The 22,258-nt window shown below is 39.9% G+C and overlaps 1 protein-coding gene across 4 annotated transcripts in view; it reads right to left on the bottom strand.

Annotated features, from left to right (window-relative positions):
- DENND5A (DENN domain containing 5A) overlaps positions 1-22,258 on the bottom strand; it is a 62,530-nt gene that overhangs the window by 13,221 nt on the left and 27,051 nt on the right. For 2 of the 4 annotated variants that reach the window (XM_054634617.2, XM_077179826.1), the window contains 10 exons: positions 21,891-22,078; positions 13,002-13,319; positions 11,491-11,706; positions 10,338-10,572; positions 9,733-9,883; positions 9,009-9,102; positions 5,898-6,029; positions 4,202-4,354; positions 3,270-3,374; positions 977-1,061 (listed from right to left, as the gene is read on the bottom strand). In XM_054634617.2, the coding sequence (XP_054490592.1) occupies positions 977-1,061; positions 3,270-3,374; positions 4,202-4,354; positions 5,898-6,029; positions 9,009-9,102; positions 9,733-9,883; positions 10,338-10,572; positions 11,491-11,706; positions 13,002-13,319; positions 21,891-22,078 (1,677 nt within the window). The remainder of the gene's footprint in view (positions 1-976; positions 1,062-3,269; positions 3,375-4,201; positions 4,355-5,897; positions 6,030-9,008; positions 9,103-9,732; positions 9,884-10,337; positions 10,573-11,490; positions 11,707-13,001; positions 13,320-21,890; positions 22,079-22,258) is intronic. The other 2 variants (XM_054634615.2, XM_077179827.1) reach the window with 1 other exon arrangement.

Raw genomic sequence — 22,258 nt, 5'->3', positions numbered from 1 at the left:
ACTGAGCTATTACTTTGCACACTCCTGTAGCACCACCACTTTTTAAATATCACATTTTGGGGTTTTCAAGCAATATTATTACTCTTAACTTTCAAATTACACTCCAGAATGAAGTTCTATGTTGAATACAGTACCTGCCCTCAAACCCAAGTTAGAAAGCAAGGAACTGATTGTGACTTATTCTGATACACAAAACCACTATGAACTAAGGGACATTGAGGAGACCATAAAATTTCCAAATCTATAGTTCTGATTGCTTACAGGATCTTGTGCACGTTACTAATGCTCAAATCTTTGCTTACAGCAGCTTTAAATAAAAAAAGGCTCCCACTGCCTCCCCCAAACCTATTGTTGTCTCCAAATTTATATCCTATGCCCACACCTGACACAAGAAGTAATGTTTTACAAATTACATTAACAATCCTAGAAACATATTATTAGTGGATCTTATGCACAATATTGCTTCTACTACAACAGTTCAACCAACAAAAAATAAAAATGTTTCTTCAGTTGAAGTTTTTAACAGTAAGCCTCCTGTTCAGTTGTTTTTCAAGCCATAATGTAGAACTTCAGGGTGTAGAGCACAATTCTTTGTGCTTACACTGTTTTCCACCCTGACCCATAAGATCATTTGCTCTGCAGCCATGCAGGGCCTGCGTGTCTCATGGAGGATGATGTACCAGAGCAACCCATTTCAAAGCCTATCTCTGAAGCATCAGCTATTTCTGGGTTCCTGACTACCATGGTAGTCAGATCCCAGACCCAAACAAGTGGGCACAATACAAACCAGTTTATTTTCCATAAAACATACTGAGACAACATACCAGCCCATATTAAATCTGTAGTAGCCATAATATTTGATTCAGTTATATGGAGTGAAGGGTATTTCCAGGGGAAAAAACTCCTTGGTGTAAATCTGCAGGCAGCTCTTACTCACAACTTTTAATCATCTTCTTCCAGCAGATGCCTATCTTACCTGAGGTACTGAAGCTGCCTGATGTGGTTCTTCTTTGTCTGTTTTCTAAGTAATGTAACAGATGAGACCACAAAGCAGACTTTCCCTAAAATGAAAAAATATTAAAGAAATCACTACCAGCTGAATTAAAAAAAAAAAAAAGTCTGAAACATGATTGAAAGTATCAGCCATGACAAAAACTTGCTTTAAAGATGTTTCTCCCTATAAACTCAATGGTGAAAACCAAAAATAAGACAAAAGTGGGAGGAGCCTGGGAGCTGTGAAGAGGCTGAGAAGGAAAAGCAAGAGTCAGACTCCTGGGATCTAATGATTCTGGTAACAGGAAGAAGTCAATGGAACTTCTTCCCTCCTAGTTCATTACCATGACAAGAGAACATTCAAAGGCTTGTAAAACGCTGTAGAGTCTTAAATCTGAGGCTGTGACCTGTCCTGTGGGTCTCTCTCTCTGCCTCTCCAGAGTAAATGACAAGGGACACAGAGCCAGCCTGAGCAAGACTCACCCAGGCCAAGTCCTGCTCCCCTCGGGGTCATTCAGGGCTAAGGATAAATGCTGCCCATTTTTACAACCTCAAAAGATTCCCCTCAATTTCATCAGGCAAAGCACCTGCATAATCACAAATACAGTAAGATATCCCAACATAGAAGCAGGACAGTGAAAGCCTATCAGTAAAAATACCCCAGTTCTACACATTGTAAAACCAACTTAAAAGTCAGAATTTGGGATGTAATATTTAGGCCAAGATAAATCCATCATATGATGTTAAAAGGTGCACCTTGCTCATTATGTTGCTTTCTTAAACCCCTGGTGGCTTAAAGCAGAGAGTGAGAAAATCACTGGGCAACTATAAAGATTCTTGGATTCATCATAAAATATTTCACATAATAAACCATAAGCTTGCAAACCTGCAGAAAGGCAGCAGTAAGCAAACAGAAGCTCTCCAGCACATCAATTGGAATTACTGACAGATAATTAGTATTACTTATCTTCCTAAAGTACTGTATTAACCTGCCCAGGGAAGATTTAGCAATTCTGCATTTCAGAAAAGCTGTCATATTATGAGGCCATATTTTTATTTACAGCTTTGTGCAGAAAGAAGCCATGACTGTAAAGCAATAGTTGTCCAATTCCACACTATCAATTTCATCAAAAATTATCTAAGTGCCTTCCCAGAAGTGCAGTAATGATAGATCATCTTTAATTTTTTTTTTTTTAACTATATTTAAAAATCTCTAACCATTTCCATCCTATAGCTCCCTGCAGTTGACATAATGAACTATTGACCATGAGGGATTATTCCAGAAGTGGCACGCCTCCAGAAGAATAAATCCTAGACTGTCTGTAACATCTGTGATGACAAATCTATACAAAAATATGCATCCAGTGGTGAGGATATTAAAAAAATCCATTGTGTCTTGTGTGTACCTGACAGATCCAATATGGAAAGCCAAAACTTCAAGTCTTATTATAAACAGATAAAAAAGAGCATGAAAATATCACCCAGCAAAGAGTTACATCCAGAACTGTCTTTTCTCCCAATAAACACACACATGCACACACAATCTAGTGTTCAGCAACCAGCTGCCATGGCAAGGAGAACTGCAACAGATCACAGAAAGCAGCAACAAAGGGTCCTGCAGCAAAGTGATGCCAACAACCATGATAGATGTGAGGACTCATGCAGTGCCTGCCCGCTCCTCCAGCACCGTGGACCTCTCCTTTAACTTCACCAAATAGCAATGATGAGGCAAGCTGCATCTATAGGGGAAGGAAGACAGCCTAAGGAAAGTAGTGGGATAGAGAATGGGCAAGGGAATAACCAAGGCCTTCTCAAAGTCCAGACTGCTTCAGCCATTAGATCCTGCATCACAACCGCCCTGCATCGCTCAGGACAACGGAAGGCATGGATTCCCTTGGCACGTGGAAAGATCAGTAGGTAGCTAATGTAGGACTACTGGGGTTCATCAGCAGGGAAGAGGGAGAAGCAGGGATGGGTGGAAGGAAAGCCATCCTCATTACTATGGTCAGTTGAGAAAGAAGAGTCTTCCTTGGCTCATTATTGAAAAATAAAACCAAATCAATGTATGAAACAGCAGGCTTTTGCATATTTCATAAAGGCCAGAGCACACAGACAACTGGTGGTGCTTTTTTTACTTTTGATTTTTTTTGAACTGTGGATCATACTGTGAGATACACTGCACTTCCTCCATCAGGCCTCTATTCTATTCCACCACTCTATCTATTCCAGCATTCAGCACTGCTTGCCAACATCTGCAATCAATCCAAAGCATTAACCTTATGAAGGGTTGGCCGTCTGCTGCTCTGAAAGGCCCAAACCTGGGTTGAAGCAGAGTAAACTGATGCTCTGTCTTCTAAGATGAAAGCAGTACAGCTTCTATCCTAAGTGATATACAAGAGGGAAGGGAGAGAATCACATGATAAATCTTCACATAGAAAACTGTTGGATAGTTTGAAGGAGAGCAGAGTTAAACACCGGTGTTTGGCTGCTGGGAACAGAGATACTGGATTACAGTTGTCTGGATTATGAACATATATTCTTAAAAAAAAAAAAAATATAATCTTCTCCACCCTTGCTACTCCTTTGTACAAGGGAGAAGTAAAGTTGGTAAAGGCCCTCCAATCTCCATCTTGTCCCACAAGTGACTCCAAACAGAAGAGCAAAACAATTATTAATTTCACACAAAACCCCACCACCTCTAGCAAGTGATCTTGTAATCATAATTTAAGTACCCCTACAGCCCCCAGGAAGAACTAAAATAGCAAGACTGTTACTTTGAAGTACTAAATTATCCTTCAGGAAAACAATTCCCCCATCCCACTGAGAGCACCTTTGGGATAGGCTGCCTTGTAGCCTATGCAACTTCATTAACAAAAACATTAAGAACATAGCAATAGTTGGAGTCTTTTTTACCATCCTATTAAAGAAAACTACCAAAACCCACCAAACCAAATGAAAATCCCAGGTTAAATGGGGAGTCCTCTGAGAAGTCATCTGTGGAACACATCTGCAAGTGCACTTACACATATCCCACAACATGGAGACACACAGGGGGTAGGAACTGACATAAAAAAGACTGCAGGACACACAAGTCTTTTAACACATCTACAAACACACTAAAGGTGTTCTCTGAAAGCAGAGAGAGGAACAGCATACCACAGCTTCAGGCAAGTGTGCTCTGCAATGTACAGGAACATTTATTCCTCACCTGTTTGACTTGCAGACCGTGACTCCATATTCTCTCCAAGAGGTCACACAGACTGGCTATCAGGGTGTTCTCTTCCACTCCTGTGATATTCACTTCACCATGACCAAGCTCCACAGCTTCTCGACCCATCTTCTCAACCAACATCCTCTTAGTCTCAAAAGGGACAAGGTAAAAGAGAGGTAAATCTCTCCCAGGAACTTCCAAGATCACTTACACTTTTAAAAGGACCAATAAGGAAGCACATGATAAAGTTTTGGCAGAATAACTGGCTGTATATATGTATTTCTGGCACTAGTGCAGACCTGCTCTTCTTTTATTCCTGGTTTTCAAGCCAGGACAGCAGCAGTGCTCATCTTGCTCATCATCATTTTTCTGAAAAAAGGGTTTGCAAATGGGCACATCATTCTCCACAGAGTGACCCCAGCAAAGGGAACAGCAGGTCACACATTAACAAGCTGGATGCTCAGCAGCAAGGCCACAAAACAGATCGTGCTTTGGTGACTACTGGATGCACTCCCCAAGAGCAGCACACTTTGTCCCCCTCCTCCCAGGGGAGGTGAATGCACCCAAGTGTTTCCAAGTAGCACAGGTATTTCATTCCTGGGAGATGCTGCTCTGCCAGAAGGGCATTTGGATTAAACCAAACCCATTCTGGAGTGCACCTCTTGAGCTTCCCCATGAGCCATATTCTCCTAAACTGTGCACAATTTCATACTGCCCACCAAAACTTTCACCAGCTTCTCAAGTACAGTCTCCCAGTCACAATACATATATTCATCATACAGCCAACTGGAGGAAAAAATGGTGAGGGAAGCAGTTCCACTCGTCTCTTGCACGTTTTCATCTTTGTTCATATTCTGGACTCGCTTTTAAATGAGGAATACTCCCTTAAGCACCTCTGCACAGTCTTGCTGGAAATTAAGAAGTCCAAGTTAGTCCCTGGCTGCTTCTGCCCCTCATTCCCTCTGGCAATTTCTCACTCTCACAGAGCCAAGTCCACCTTCAAAAACCTTCACCATCTCTTGCGCCTCTATTAAGGGATGGGGATTATTTGGGCAGTTCCATAAAGTGAAATCAGAAGTAGATGCACATACTAAATAGAGTTTTATGAAAAGTTCTATATAATTACTATAGTACCCCCACTAACTTTAGGCAAGAATGTGTCTATTTCATAATTATTCTCTCTGCTGTATTTTTATAAACATTAACATTTGCTTCAGATTAATATGTTGTCAAATATGTACTGGTGAAGCATGTCTACAAATTAATGCCAAATTTCTTTGTTAAGTGCTTAAAAGCATACACCTCAGAAATATAGTTATGAGAAAAGCTGCTGTATTTTCCCCACAAGCCTCTCTTTTGGACTATTCACTCCTGTTGAAATTGTACTGTCTCATTAGTTATAACTGAAATGTGCTATAATAGACTTGGGCAGCAGGATGGTAAAGACCCTTCAGAATATTCAATCTCTATCATAAATCTACTTGATAAAGTCTCTGCTCCTTGCAGTATTTCTGAATACATTATCTCTTCATTAATTTCTCACCACCATGCAAAAATCCTTACAGGGATAAAGCAGAAACAGATGGCAGAAAAGTGGGGGGGGTTCAAACATGCTGGATACAAAATGGTCCAGAAAGGATGGATATGAGGTGCAGGATATGAGGTGCAGGAGAGCAGGATTATTCTGTGTTACCTTATTTCTGCATTCCTTCAACAAGCCTTCTACAAACTTCCAGTTTGTTTGTGCAATTACTGAAGGAGAGAGGTTGGAGAGCTTGGGCTGCCGGATGGTGCTGCCCAGGTTCCTGGCTTCCTGGATGTATTTCTGCATTGGGAGAGAAAATGGACACAGACAAAAGTGCAAGTGAGACTACTTGGCTAAGAGAAAAAGGTAAATTTATTTTTATAACCCACACCTCTGGAGTGAGGAGGAAAGTATCTCCTCTTTCAGAAAAGGCCCATTTTTTATCCAGCATTATTAAGGGCTGAGACACTTAAAACTGCTATTTCACCAGAGGTCAAATCCCCATTTATATTGGCTACACAGTATTAGAACACACATTGCTGAATTACAAAACACAATACAAACTGTCAAGGATATTCAAGATGCATAGAGATTCAACTACTCCCTGCACCACTGTCAACTTTTTATCTGTTTCATTTAAATGAAAATTTGCAAAAACTACCTAGACCAAGAGTATTAAAGTGGCAGACTGGTCTACATGAGGACTGCAAGAAAACTTTGCTCTTTCAGGAAGCAGCTGCAAAATGCAAATGATAACAACATCTCTCAGCTGTGAACCAGCTGCATTTTTGAGGAAAATCATTTCCTGAACCCACTCTACTCAAAAGTGCTCTTCTGCTCCTATTACTGCCATCAAGGAGTTGCCTTTGTTTTCACCCCAGAGACAGGAATGATATGACAAATATTTTGGAAGCCAGGTGATCACAGGTTGGTTGAGGCACAGCTAAATGAGAATTAGTGACAAAGTCCTGTACAGGCACTGAAGGAATACTCAGGATTAGTACATATGTCAAATTAAAAGGAAACCTCTCTAGCTTACATTGAAATAATGATCAACTGAAATGTGTTTGACAAATCTATTCACTGACAACAAAGAGGGAAAACCCCATTTTCTCCACTGGCCTTGCACTAAAGAGCTATGATGTACACATTAAATTATGCATCTTTATCCAGAACTATGATTACAGTCATATTGTGCATTGGACATACCAGATAATGCTCTGACACAGATTTTATAGAGGGCATGAAGGGCCAATCATGCTGGTCCCAGTCTAAACATAACTGCAACTGAAGCTCTGACATGGAAAAGTCCAGGTGCTGGCAGGATAAGTTGGTAGCAAAAAGCCAAGCAGATGTAAAGTGAAAGTGGTAAGACATATGAAGTAATAAAAGCAAGCATGCAAAACAGAAAAGGAAAAGAGTGAAGACAAAATACAATGCAGAACTCCCAAGCATTCAACATAAACATAAATTCGTAAGTAATGAATCTGAAAGGAAAAAAGAAAAGATGGTGTTAAATCAGTGGATTGGTGTAAACTCTGCCCTCCACTGGGCACAAATGTTTGCAAGTAAAAAGTCCCCATTGCACAGATTTTTGTTGGCTGCCACAAAGCTTCAATTAGTTTAAAACTCCCAAAGCTGCAGTTTGACACCTTCTGCTCAGCCTGACCCCCAGTGTTCATCTCAGAAGAGCTCCCTCCCCACTCTCAAATTTACTGTGCAAGTCTGAGGGTCACCCAGAGAAGGGGTCCATGTTCAAGCACCATTATGTCATCCAAGAGGTACAGCACAAACCCCTAAAACAGCAGCACCATTACCACTGGCACTCGGTACCCCCAGCTGAGCATGCATTTCAAAGTATTCCTCAGATATTTTTTGCCTTTTGCAACAGAGTAACTCCCATAGGAAATGAACTTGTGATGAATCAGTTAAAAAACAAAACAAACCAAACACCCCAGAGACCAGAGGTAGATTTTTGCCTTTGTAATTAGCTCAGAAGTTTACATGCTTTAACAATTGTGTTGTTTAGCACAGTAATGAGGTTAGAAATCAACTACTATTCATTTCTGGTACATCTAATAAAAAGCACTTTAGAGTTAGCTGAGCATATGGAACATGTCAAAGCCAGAAACTACTCGTAGAGGTTTTTTATTATGCAGACATTTTTCTGTTACATGGTTATGGATGACAGAGATGACACTATAATTCAACAAAATTTTAACAAACCAGTAAGTAAATTCCGGAACTGAGTACACTAGGAAGACAATTAAATCCATCACTACCATAAAAGGATGAACTGAACAAACACACTTGAATTTCAAAACACTATCCTAACAGACACAAGACTACTAAAATTCAAAACTAAGCTTTTCTAAGGATATTTACCAAGGCAAGAGAATATTGTTTTCAATGAACAACACACAAACAAAAGCAAAACTCTGGCATTAGTAAACCAAAAAAAACCCCTCTAATATTTTGAGCCAGTCTATTCTTGGAATTACCCATAAATCAACACCTGGTATAACAGTTTGCAGTCTGTACCATATGAATCAGAAACTGTACTGTAATTAGTTCACTTCACCCAGATCTTTCAAAACCACTTCACCACAAAGAAAAACTGTGTCAGCTGTAGGAGCAGTGGTGAGAGATGTTCATCAGTTCAGAAGGTGGGTAAATCAGCATCAGACTGCACTGTGCAAAAACAGGCAGCCACAAACGTGACAGTCTGGGTGGGCTTCACACTCTCACCTTAGCAATGAGGTTGTCTCTCACTCTGTCACCTTAATACTTTTATTATGGTTTACAGAAGACACTTAGGCCAAAAGGCAATGCTCCTGATTTTAGGATGAAATTCACCCCTCTCTAGAGGTGGTTATCTTTCCTCCATCAAATACACAAAAGAAACATGGGGTCACTAAGTTATTCAGAGATGGGAAATAGATGGAGAAAACTATTCATTACCCTCTTCCCTCTCATCCCCTTTAAAAGACAAAAAAACCACAGCAGAACAACTTGAAATCCTGTGATTATATATTCAGAGAACTCTCCTATATGTGGGATGAAATAATTTTGTCCTGAGAAGGGGCAAAAATGACATAACTTATAATAAGAAAATTAAGTATTTTTGGTCTGTTACTTCATTTGTATTAAATACACTTAAGGGAGAGCAGACAAGAGCTGCAAGTAACTGTCTAGACATTTCATAAAGGTTGCAGAGCATTTCTCAGGCCATTAGGAAAGAAAAAAAACATCACATCTCTAGAGCTGAGCAATTTTCACCTCTCTCTGGTCATTGTCCAGCCGCAGGTGCTCCGTGTGCTGCTTCTGCCTGTCCTTGCGCCTCCACTGAGCAGGAGCATTCCTCTTTGTCCACCTACACGTGGGGAATAACATCAGCCAAGTGTCAGGAGGCAGGGCAAGGGCAGAGGCAATCAGAGGTTTCCACTTTACTCTATGCATTCTACACATTGTGAACATGCTGACATCAGTTACATCAGCCAAAGCGCAGCTGCAAACACACACAAAGAGTCTCTGGAATATTGGGCAACCAAAATGGCTTAGAATATTCAATCACATACATTTGCTCTGTATTTTTCCTTTTTTTGGTCACAATTCCAAGGACAATTTAAGCATAGCCCCTCCCCCTTCAAGGTCTTTATAAGAAAATATCCTAAAATATTTGCTAGTTCCTACATTAGATCAAATAAGGGGATCTGCTTTTATATTGACAATAATTGCAAGTAACTCCAAGTACACAAAAGATCATCTCAAACATAAGAGAGCTTTCTTCAGTAAATTTGCTTCAAGAAGTCCATATTTAAAAAACAAAAACAACCAAAAAAAAGAGAAACCAGACATAGCAAAAACCCCACCCCACATCATCTGATCTGTTCCCACTTGAAAAAAACAACCCTAAAACAGACTTTGCTTTCTAAGATCTCTGCTTTAGTGCTGTTCTATAGATCTTGCCAAGATTCAGCACCTGTTGCCTTAGCTTACTCACTTGTTGCTTGCTGGGCCAGTGGATAAAACATCAGACTGAAGCTTAGGAAAAAATCCAAGCTCATATTTCCCTTGTCCAATTTTCATGTCCAGCAAGTGTGGGTGAACTGCAGTGTGATCTATTTTTGCCAGCCTTAATTCAATAGATTTCTCTGAAATAGTAAGAAGGTTAAATTTGTTAAGGTGTTTTAATCAGACATGTATCTACAATCACATATCTTCAATTAAAAGCAGATGTCAAATTAAAGAAAGAGGTGGAAGTTGCTTACTGATTTCAACAGGGACATTAGTACAAGAGTGTTTCTGACATCAAAGAATGCCACCAAAAGGAGAAAAATGTTTATCTTCTTAAGCTCAGACATCTTTCATGCAGGAAAAAGCACAAAGCATGCAGGAAAACATCTGAGTTCTACTTTACATGAATTTCATTTCACATCTCAACATCACAGAAAATGTTTAGTCCCCCGTTTAAGCTCTACATCTCTGCTATTTTGGTCTGGTTTTTTTTGAGGTTTCAAAGCATGAATCATTACTTAATCTAATGTCTCCAACAACCAGCACTGACCAGTTGCACTAATTGTCAAGCAAGTGCCTCATGGCCCTTACCAGCCTCATCGATGGTTGTGCATTTCTGATACATAGATGTGCGCAGAGTCGGTGTCCTGACGTTCAGCAGCCTGATTTTATCCACCCTGGAATCAAAAACTCTCAAAACAGGGTCTTTGTCATCTTCATCATGGCACATAATCTTATTGTCAATGAAGGATGCAAACATTTGGGTCTCCAGGAATCTCGAGAGGAAAGGCAAGTAAGGTTCAGGCTGGTCGGACAAGAAAGAAGCCTAAGAGACAGGAAGAGATAAGAGTGTTTGGGAGTCTGCAAAGGGAGACACATCCACCAGAAGCACCAATTTTTCTGATCAAGGATGTATGAGAGTGCTTTGGTGCCACTTAAAGCCTGGGTTTATTGTACACATCAATTCTATCCCCAAAACAGGCAGTCTGTATGAAATTGTCAGCGTCAGGACAATCACCTACTGTATAGGACAATAATTGGTACACTCTTATTTTAGCATTTCCTTCATCTCCTAAAAATTTCAACAGGATGCCAGCAAACCACACCATCAGTACTGCAGGTGTGCATATTTGGTACTTCTGGCTGGGCTCACAGCTTGTGAAATCAATGGAAATCTTTTCATACAACTTGGGGGGAATCACATGAATATTTTAGCAGACAGTGCTGCAACAGTCTTCACCCATGTGAGCTCTCCTGCTGACAAATATCTCCAGCAAAGACAACAGAGCAAAAATTTCATGAAAAAATTGATGGGTCTTATGTTTCTCTACAAAAGAGTTAGGAATACATTTGGTACACATGTACATAACCATTATTTGGGGTCATGACTTAATTCATTAACATATTTGGCAATTCCTCTGGTTAAAAATCAAACAGTTTCCACTTGTAATATTTAATCTTAATGAGGAGGTTAGCCCTGAAGTCAGGCTTTCTAAGCTATTTTTCTAGGGCAAAATGCATTTTAATACAGTATCCTTAAAAGAGTATCTTTAGCTCTCTAAGTCTGTATTGGTATATACTTTTCCACATACCTAAGATGTGACTTTTTTGGGAACACTGAAATTTAAAGAAGAAATTACCATTTTTACAGCACAGTTTTCCATTTGACGGCCCAATACACAAAGCCTTAAGTTTGAATGCTGTTTTACCTCTTACATCAATGTACCTTTTTATTACAACTTACTTTATCAAAGTTTTGCATCTGTTCTCTGTTTGTAAACCAGGATTCCTTGTCCTGACTGGGCTGAATGACAAACACTTCATAATCTGCAAACATTTGTGTGAAGCGGTTGGCAAAAACTTCCCGAATCTGAATGTTCAGCTGGTAAATCTTGAATTCTTCTTCATCACACTGAATTTTAAGATCCTTTTTGCTACTGGTCTCTTCTCGTACCTCCAGCTGAAAAAGTAAGTAGAAACACAAATAATTTGTATTGATGCTTTGTCAGGTATTCCAGGCATACAAGATTTTCATCTGCCATTCAGTTGCTACTCTTCAAGTCAACATTTCACTAAAGAAAAATAATTTCTGTAAAGAGCCAAATCAAAAAAATGCAGACAGAAACCTTTGCCTAGAAAATTTCTCATAATAAACCAAAACTTACTTTAGTACCGTCTGCATTGGATATATTTTAAATTTAAAAAGCGTAAATAACAACCATATACATGTCCACAGACTTACCTTTCTCTTACCCTTCAATCACCTGCATAAGCTTCTCAGAGGTGCTTACTACCCCTAAAAACTTGCATATTAGGGAAATCTATATCTGGTGTCAAACAGCTCCAGGTGTAGAGCTGCTAAACACACACCAGCTTTCCAATGAAGTCAGAAATGCACAGTAATGAGAAGCTGTGCATGGCTAGCACCCAACTGCCTGTAGCCCAAGCCCTTAGCAGTGTAAATCACAATTCCCCACTACACAACTCAGAGTAATCTTTAAGAAAAGGCATTTTCAGTTAAGATGTGGGCTAAAATTTATCAAAAAAACAATAAAATTAAGATATTCAATTCATAGGGGAGAAAAATTCACCAACAATGAAAGTCTTCACTCCATTCACAAAAGCTAAAAAAGCTCCCAGAGGTCTTTCAGGTAGTATATTTTTTGCACAAAGGGGTGTGTTTTGGTTTTTGTTTCACAATTCTAATCACTCAAAAAATCCAATCAGGATCACTAAGTGCATGTCCACTTGCTGGCAATCAGACACTCATAAACTCTACAACATTAACCAGAAAAAAGCATCACAGTAACCTCATGGCCAATATATTATATATAAGCAAAATAATATATATTCTAGACAGAATGTATAAGGTATCTATAGAAACCAAGACTGGATGCAAACTTCAGCATTATCTAGATGCCAATTTTAGCCACTTAATTCATTAAATAGTGGCGCCAATATAGAATAAATCTTAAAACCAAGAATAAAAAAGGCAAAGTGCGATTTTTAAACACATTATCTTGGTAAGAAACACTTGGTGGATTGCAAAGATTTTCCCAGATGCTGCAGGGTTAAATCCCATTCCCTTCCTCCCCTAAGCTTGTCCTTGTCTCTACAGGTGCTCACAAGGTTTGAGAACATGAAGGAACAGAAAGTTCCTTCTAGTGAAGACAGACACACAGCATCTTTGGACCATGACTTCAGCCCATCTGCCACTGCAGGACCAGAGAAAGTACAGTTCATTTCATATCTTACCTTTTCCAGACTCACACCTGTTCTTTTAACAAGTGCTTGGAGTCTTGCAATAGTCTCATTTTCTTTTAGCAGCTCATAGGAATTCAGAGGTGATCCTGCTATGTTGCCATTTCTTTTATCAGAAACCAGGTCACATGCTCTGAGGCTCTTCATCTTGGAGGCACTTTCACTGCAGTGCAGGTTTCCCTCAGGTGGAATTCCAAAAGCCATCAGAATCTCTGAAATCTCCTGAATGAACTCAAGTTTATTTGGAAACTGGGGTAGATCTTCTGGCAGCTCAATGAAATGGTTGTCCACATCCACAAAGCACAGGTTAGCCTGGGATTTAATTTAGAACAGGACACCATTACAGCATCACTAAGCACATTATTAATCTTTGGCATTTGTGCTTATTTAAAGATTCAAATACATTTGCATTTGTTTGGATATTTTGTAAAACAGAGTTGCCACAACAATAATTAAACTGGTTGGTTGGCTTTGAAGAATGTAACACAAGACTTACATTTCCAGGTCTTTTAAGGAGGTAACTGAGAAAGAAGACTAATTTTACAGACATTTACTATGTACAAAATAGATTATAACATAAATTAGGTACAAATGTGTGATTTTTCATACATGTACAGCTAAATTTCAAGTACAGGATAGATGCAATTCTATTATATACATGTTTGTATGCAAGCAGGTGACTGCCTGTTGTTTAGCTTATCAGTGCATTTCTCTAAAAGATTTAGCAAATTTCAATCTAAAAGGTGTGCTCATACTGCAGAAGTGCAATGAAGTTATCTTCTCTTTTTCTGTAAGGAACAAAAGGCAATTGCCTGAACTAAGGCAATTGCTTGAATAAGCAAGTTTGTTTCCAAGGGGGAAAATGAAATGAACTAGTTTCCATTCTGTATTTCTGTTCCAATCTCCAACTCATTTACCACCAAAAAACACCAAGGTGAGGAAAAAAAAAAAAAAAGAAAAGAAAAACCACCTATGTGGCTTCCACAGCAAGAACAAAAGAAGCTTTGCATCTTTCAAGGTTTACCTCACTCTTTATTTGGCAAGGAGGGAGGTTCCCCTTTTGGCTTCTGCATTGCAAAATCAAATGGGTTCAAGACATTACATAACTACACACATCAGAGCAAGAACCCCAGTCATGTGTGAAACCTGCCTGGAAAGTTAAGAATAGAGAAGTAACTTTGCTCTTCTGTGGAAACATTTCAGTTTCTCTTCACTGCAGAATCATCATGGACTGTCTCTGTTCTGTTTAACCTTCACCATACAAAATATTTCACTCAGATTGTGGGGTACTTCCAACCTAACTGCATGGCATCATTCTAGGAGCCATCCCTGAATTCAGGCCTCACTACAGCTTGGCAGCAAAAACACTTTTCAGGTCTATGAGAACTGACATATCTCCAGTTACTCCCTGTGATTCAGTAAGTGCAGGAGGATGGAAGCACCACCACAATTTAATTGGAAATAAATAATTAGAAGATATCAACCTCCCATGGAACGAATGGTGAATGATCCCAGAAATCAGAGCTACAAGGAGTTCTGGTAGGAATTTCTGTGGGACTGACCATAGGTAGACTAGAATAAGCTGTGCCTGACAAGACCTGTTCCTTCAAGTAAACTTATGAAAATATACATTTAGTACTTGTGACAGGTTTCTATAGAACAGAGGCTGTCAACTCCCCTTAAAACACAAATATCTTATTGAGCTTCAACATTGAAACTGAAAAAGAATTCTTAAAGCAGAATTCCACTGGACATATTACACTAGGTTGTACAGAGCTAGTCCAGTTCATGCCCTGCTACAATATGACCCATAGTTACAAAGGAAAGCATAAATCCAGATCTCTATTTCCTAATGTTCTAACATTTCAACATGGAGATTGATTTCTTATGCTCAAAGGAAAGCATATAAAACAATTTGATATCTCTTGTATAGATCCTTTACTGGAAATTAAATCACAAATTTAATTAGGTGTTGCAAAGGAATTCAAGGTCAATAAAGAGAATTAACACATTGATTCTCCAACAGTTTCTAGTGCATCTTAGAAAGTTTTTATGCAGGGCAGGTGTGATTGCTGAAATTCCCCTAATACCAGCACTGCTCCAAGGCAGCATCTGAAGCAAGCACCTCAACTGAGGAGCTTCAAGGCTCTCACTGTACCCATGGTTCTGTGACAATCAGAAGTCAAATCAGCTGGTATTTGTCAGAAACACTGTAAGCATTTCAAGACAGGAGAGAAATAAAGCTTTGAAACCAGGCACAATGCCTACCAATCAGTGCTGAGGGAGAAACAAAAAGCATTGAATTTGCCTCAAGCAGTCTGCAAAATGGCAAGACAGACTCAATAAGAAACTCTTCAACCAGTTTAATTGTATTACTTCCTTTTACAACTTTCTTTAATTGATGCCATTCAACTTTGCTTCCCTTTTGGATCAGATTCTGCAGAAAACATCACTCTTGCTTAATAAGCTTGGTTGTAGCCACAAAGCACTTGGCCAAAAAGAAATCAAACATTAACCTTACCCATGTAGAAATCCTAATCCTCACACTGAAATTAACCTCCTTGCTAATGGAAGAAAAAGCCAAATTCATTGTTTGCTAAAATTGCTTATAAATATCTGGGCTAACACCTGGTTAATTCTTCCAATATGTGATTTTCCCTTCTGCAGGGCTCCTCTCTAAGAGCAATACACACAGTTTAAATACTCTGAGCTCCTAACAATGATTGCTTATCATGCAGCTTGTAATTACATTTTCCAGAAACTGGCCTATATGGAAGCATTTTTTAAAAAGTCAGTGTGCAGCAATACTCTAAATAGAGTGTAAAGAATATTTTCAGGGACACTCTGTAGTTACCCAGTGCCTGGTAAATAACATATAAGATAGAGGACTATCCATAAGCAAAGATTCCATAAGTGACTTTAGCCTCTCTGAACTCAGGGAAGCTGAGGTCATCCTCAAGAATTGCACACAAACTTCTGAAAAGGCCATGCTCCTCAGGGAACAGAAATGGCAAAAACATCTCCATGCACAAGCCCTTCAAGAGGTACCAAACCAGTATTCTTCTGTGAAAATGAAATCTGAAGTAATCAGTGACAGACACCAGAGCAGTCAATCTCGCTATGCTGCCACACTGTAGATCCAACAGAATGGAATACAGTAAGGAGAGAGGGCTCCCCTGCTTAAAAAGTAAGAAAAATTACAAGGCACTTATTATTTATGAAATCATGGTCATGCAAAGCATTTTGCATGCTAGGAACTGGGCAAGTACACAAAGCAGAAAAACAGAGGAGTTCTTTGGCCACAAGGCTTTAGTTATTTTGTTTCTGGGGGCAGCATGGCTGAGTGGGTTGTAAATAGCTGACAGTTCTCTACATGCATACAGTTTATTATTTTACTCACACAAAACTAAAATGATATAAAGAAAAGATACTTGGCAACATGTGTAAGTAGAGATATAATTGAAAGAGGATCCTTAAGTTAGGTACTTGGTATTTCAGGTCTCTAGAACAGTCATATTCTTTTATTTCTTGCTTACACATCAGTTTTCTGATCAAAGGAAACCCCAAAACAGTTAAACATCACTTCAGTTCAATAGCAGCCTGTCACAGGAGAGGACACATTACATCATCTACATAAAAGGTTCTCCTGGGACATGACACTAAGGAACAAGGATGTCACATCCTAACTTAAAAACCTGTCCTTCCCACAAACTTTTAGCATTCCAAGTAACAGGGTGTCCAGGTGAAAGCCTTACAAACCTTAGAAATGTCAATCTAAGCAAATCAGTGTTTGTGTGCCTGGTGCCAATGCCTGGTTCCCTGAAGCCAACAGCACCACTTTCCATGGCCTTAATGGGGTCTGGAGCACACCCATCCATCCCAAAAGCAAAAGACAACTGCAATTCTTTAGTCTGACCTGAGGTACCATAAGGGCCAAAGCCCCACACAGATCTAGCAGGGCCTGCATCAAGCTCTCATCCTTCCTTTCAGCTCTGCTCAAAGGCACAGAAGGAAATTATTCAGCTTCTGCTCCAATACAGCACTGAGAGATTGAAGCTCACTGATCTCCAGCCTGTATCACCTTTGGGCATTTGGCCCTCACCTTGCAAACACCCCCCAGAGCCCCCAGCACACAGAGAACATGGATGTGCAGCTGTGTGCACACATGGCTGACTTGGAGCAAGGTCTCCAGAGGGCCTCCCATCTGCAGGATGCTCCTGGGCTGTCACAGACGTGTTTTATGAAAAATCCTTAGGACTTGTTCTCCTGAGAAGCTGAGAGGCCTCAGAAGCAAAATGTAAACAATGGTTATCTGCTGCTGTGGAATGCAACAGGTGCATCTGGGATTGGTCTCATAGAGTTGTTTCTAATTCATGGCCAATCACAGTCAGCTGGCTTGGACTCTCAGAGTCAGGAGCTTTTGTTATCATTCCTTTTCTATTCTTAGCTAGCCTTCTGATGAAATCCTTTCTTCTATTCTTTTAGTATAGTTTTAATATAATATATATCATAAAATAATAAATCAAGCCTTCTAAAACATGGAGTCAACATTCTCATCTCTTGCCTCATCGTGGGACTCCTGTGAACGCCACCATAATGTGCCACTCCTGTAAGCCAGTGGGCACCTTCTGCACTTATTGTCAGCACTGCCAGCCCAGAATTTGGGAGTGAGAACAGCTTACAGCCCAAAGCCACTGCAGCCTTCAGAAACTCCTCAGGTGGCTGCTCACACTGCAGTACAAGAAAATATAAAACTGAGGCTTGCCAAGAAATTTGTAGTATTATCAAGGATCAAACCAGCAGCACATAGCCTAAGAATGCATACAAAGCAGTGATTATCTTTCAATAATTATCTTGGTCTAATGTGTTAGCATCAGAAGAAAAAAGGCTTTTCAGGAGACCTTTCTTATCTTCTGAAACAACATACAAAAATAAAAACCCACAGAATTTCTTCAGGTTTAGCACGGAATCATCCTTTTAATGGCTGAAATAAAAACACTGAGAATATATATAATCTGTCTTATACTAGGAGAGAAAATGCATTTTAGGTTTTCAAGTCTTTCAACTTTTCTGACAGGAAAAGCTATTGCCCAAGACCCTTGGGATCACTTCATTAAAAATAGGCTTTTTAATGAGGTACTACTTTGATTTCACCAGTGCTGGAAACTCAGCATTGCTTATTTCCACTGAAAATAATTTCAATTTCTACCATTCTCCTAAATTAGAGTGGTGAGATACACATGAAAATCCTGCTGCACGAAATGGTTTAACTTGCTTGTAAAAATGTATTTCTGTAGCACTGCAGAATTTTCTTTAGAAGGAAATGCAAACACACATCAAAAAACCCAATCTTAGTTCAGTACTTGCTAGGTTTGTGATCTGTGAGGAAGCTGCTAAAACCACTTTTATTGATGAGTTTCACTGATAAACAAAGCACACTTCTGCCATCAACACCTCTAACAGCCAAAGGTTCTTCCCTTCCCCTTTGACATCTGCAGCACCCCATTCTGGCACAGCTTTTCCCATGCCCTCCCTTCCCTTCTGGGCTCCTCACAAGCCCCTGGTGCAGCTGCCAGGGAAACCACCAGGATGCTCCTGCACACACAGAGCCCTCAGCAAAGCAGCAGCACCTGTGAGAACAAACATTCTGCTGCTGGCATCCACAAGAAACTCAACGCACACCAAACCTCAGCATTTCCTGGTTTCACTGGGCTACAGAGTCAGCTCTGCAGGTCATTGCTGGTCTTCAATGAATTCTCCATCAGGGACTGCTCTGATGTACCCAAAGGATAACCTAAAATTGAATTAACCTAAAACTGTACTAACACAACTTTTTTGTAGGAGATTTTAATCATCATCTGCTACAAGCATCAACTTCTAGGATACAGCTGGATTTCCATGCTCACATGGTAAAGCATCCCCTGGAAACACCAGATGTGACCCAAATATGGGAGGCTGCCACCAAAACAAGCTTTAAGGCATATGTGTGCAAGACTTAGACCAAACCAAACCTAACTGATGTGGGACAGACAGCATTCTCACATTATTAGCCTAAAAACACTTTGAGCAAGACAAACTAGTCCTTTTAAAACTTCATTATAAAACCACAATGAAGAAGTCTATGGTGACACTGAGGTATCCATGCTGGGCTAGACAGCAATATTATTTTCTTCCACAATGCCCTTCAACTGAGAAGCACTAACTAGATTTTCTCTCAAAGCTCACCTCTCTGGCCCCTGCTTAAATCTGATATTGCTTTCTTTTACAGCAGCTGTCCCACACATCCACATAAATAGATTAGGAACACAGATGCAGCTTAGGCAGTTTCAAGACAAAGAAAAAATTTTTTTTGCAGAACTCAGAATAAATTACAAGACAGAACAGCTCTTTGTATACCCTTTGTGACAAGTGAGGAAAATTCTGATATCAGGAGCCTAGAGGAGCTCCTCATATAACCCTGATGAGTTCATAAAGGTTGACATGCATTCCAAACTTCAGAGATAAACAATGCTAAATATATTAATAGCCCCTCTGATAGTGATGATAAATTTGTCTCTATTGAAGTACAAATAATGGAATCCATATGTCCTCTTCTACTGTTCTACAACAACACATTATTCATGTTCCTTGGCAGTTTTTGTTTGCTGTTCTATGGGGGCTTGTTTGGGTTTCTTTCTTGGTTAGCTGGGCTTTTTAAAGCAAACTCCCTACGATGAAAACCTCAATAATAGTGAGCTCCTGTTCTTCCTAGTCTACTTAACCCCTTGAATAAACAAATATATTGGTCCAGGATAGCTTTTTAGTATTTCCTAAGAGAATGGAGTCTCCAGTCTGTTTCTATGCCACAGCTCCATCTCCAGCCTGCAACGCAAAGGATTCAACAGCTCACAAGAAACCTTACCCAGCAGTGACTACCAAGGGGATTTCTCAGACTAGCTCAAACTCATTGTGCACAAAGTTTTAAGAGCTCACTCTTCAAATAAGAAAGAGAAAAGCTGGAACTTCACAAGGACAAGGAAGTCTCACAGCAAATTCCACCACATGGGCATGTTGCTGCTGCTTTCTGCCTTGTCAGTCCTCCCCTCCCAGACAATTCTCATCTCTGTAAGATACTAGCAAAAATCTACTCCTCCACCTTCACATAAAAGGCTACCTGTAAAACAAATGTACATTGAGGTGTCAGATCACTTTTTAATAGTACTTGGATTTCATTTCAAACATCTAAAAATAGATTACCTGCCTTACTTTAAACCTCCAAAATAACCTGATAAATCCCTTCCAAAAACTATTTATCTTTTAAATGAAATGTCTATTTGAAATTAAAATATGTTTATTTAGTTGAAAGTATTACAGTGATTTTAAAATGAGGAAGCCCTTTACAAAAGGAGGACAGTCTTTTAGAAGCTTGTAGTAACAGTGAAAACATCCATGGTGCATATTAACATGCATATCCACACATGCATTTTATTTCATCAGCTATTCTCTCTAAAAAGTGTACTAACCATATTAATTAGGCCTGTCAGTACAGCCAAAATTCTGAAAAAATAGTAAACCAAAGCAATAGACTGTTGTTTTTATGGCAAGAACATACAATATTCTGTTATTAATTATGCCAGTGGAAAATAAAAAAAAAGAGCAAGACAATGAAGAAATCAAGAGATTAAACACTTGAGTTTTCATAGAAAAAAAACCAGTTTGAAAAAAAAAAAAAGTTTTACTTCAAACTTGCCAGGAAAAACAAATGAAAACTACCAGCATATGGATTTGAGAAAAAGAGCAATGTTGGCATGGAGACCAGACTGGAGGTTCACAAAAATATCTTGTCTTTAATTTCACGCAGCTTTTCTAAAAAGGAAGGGTTTTTTTGTGTCAAGCTATGCTGCAGCACTGCCTGATAATGAAAACAAAAACCACCACCACCACAAAACCCTGGGCCTGCCACGCTTCTGCTTTCCCAGAAATGCAAATGGCAATAGAAGAAAACCCAGAATCAGAGAAAAAGGCAGAGAATCCTACCAGGGCCTCTAAGTAGGGTGTTCCCCATGATTTCCACAGTTCCACCCCTTAAAAGTTACACCTACAAGTAAGCAGGGGTCAGACATTTCCTCTGCTGCCCTGGGTAGTGCCTTGATCCTCCCAAGCAGCCCTTACACTCTCTGGGCAATCCCCAAGGAGTGCTGTGAACTGAACAGGGGGATCAAATAAACGAGGACAATCCCTAGGCAGGCTGAAGGCAGTGCCAGCCCCAAGGAGGAGTTGCAGGAGCTGTACAGAGCATTTCCTTCTCCCTGACCAGGGCTGCTGCTCCCAGGGCTCCTCAGCAGCACCCCAACCAGCAGCAGTGGCCCAGGGACACGCTGACATTGTGCTGCACGCTGAAGCTGGCACTCCAGGAGAAAATCTGAAATGGTTCTGTGCACACATCTGGCAGGCTGGGTCCATGCAAGGCAACCCCAGGAGAGAAGTCCAGGGCAGGGAAATCCAGCCTAAGCCCACACAGCAGGAACCAGCCCAGTGCTGATGCCAGCTGAGCTCTTCTCACTCACCACCACAACCTTTTGGCCACAGCTGGGGAATTCACACTGCACTTCCCAGCATTACAAGGCTAATTTTTCCAGCACAAAAATGGTCTCTCTGTAACCCCAGTACATCAGTTCCTGTAAAATTACAGTTGAATTCTATCAGAGCAGACAATCTCAAAAGCAGGGCTTTATCTTTTTCACCAAATTTTTGTCAGCATCTCTAAGAAAAAAGATCTATCCCAAATCAGAGCCAGCAAGAACTTGGCAATGGCTGTACAGTTAGCACTTGTGTTTTGGATCATTTCTCACTTCCCTCATAGTCATGGACAGTATTTAATCAATCAAGACAAGCTCCTCTCACCTCTTGAGGAAGTTCCAGCTTAGACCTATCATCCAGTCCATTAGAGTGCAAGCCCATGAGGTAAGGGACAGGAGCATCTAGAAAATGAAGGAGGGATGCTGGAAGGATAGGAACATACACATGCTGCCACTGAAATGGAAACATTAGTGCTGTGATGGTCTCTGCCACTGTCATCAGCCTCTGATAATCTGAAAAACATCAAGAAAATTAAAATTTTTTTCACAAATACTTTTAAGTAAATCAATTTAAATTAAAGAAATTAGAAGTTGCTTGAAAACAGAAACCACAAAACCCAGTGCTAGCTGAGTGGCATCATAATGAAAACCCAGACCTGCACACCCAGCACATTTTGCTGAAACAACAAAGAG

This window comes from Agelaius phoeniceus, chromosome 6 (genome assembly GCF_051311805.1).
Source record: "Agelaius phoeniceus isolate bAgePho1 chromosome 6, bAgePho1.hap1, whole genome shotgun sequence".
NCBI lineage: Eukaryota > Metazoa > Chordata > Aves > Passeriformes > Icteridae > Agelaius > Agelaius phoeniceus.
This window is presented reverse-complemented; position numbering and strand designations above follow the sequence as displayed.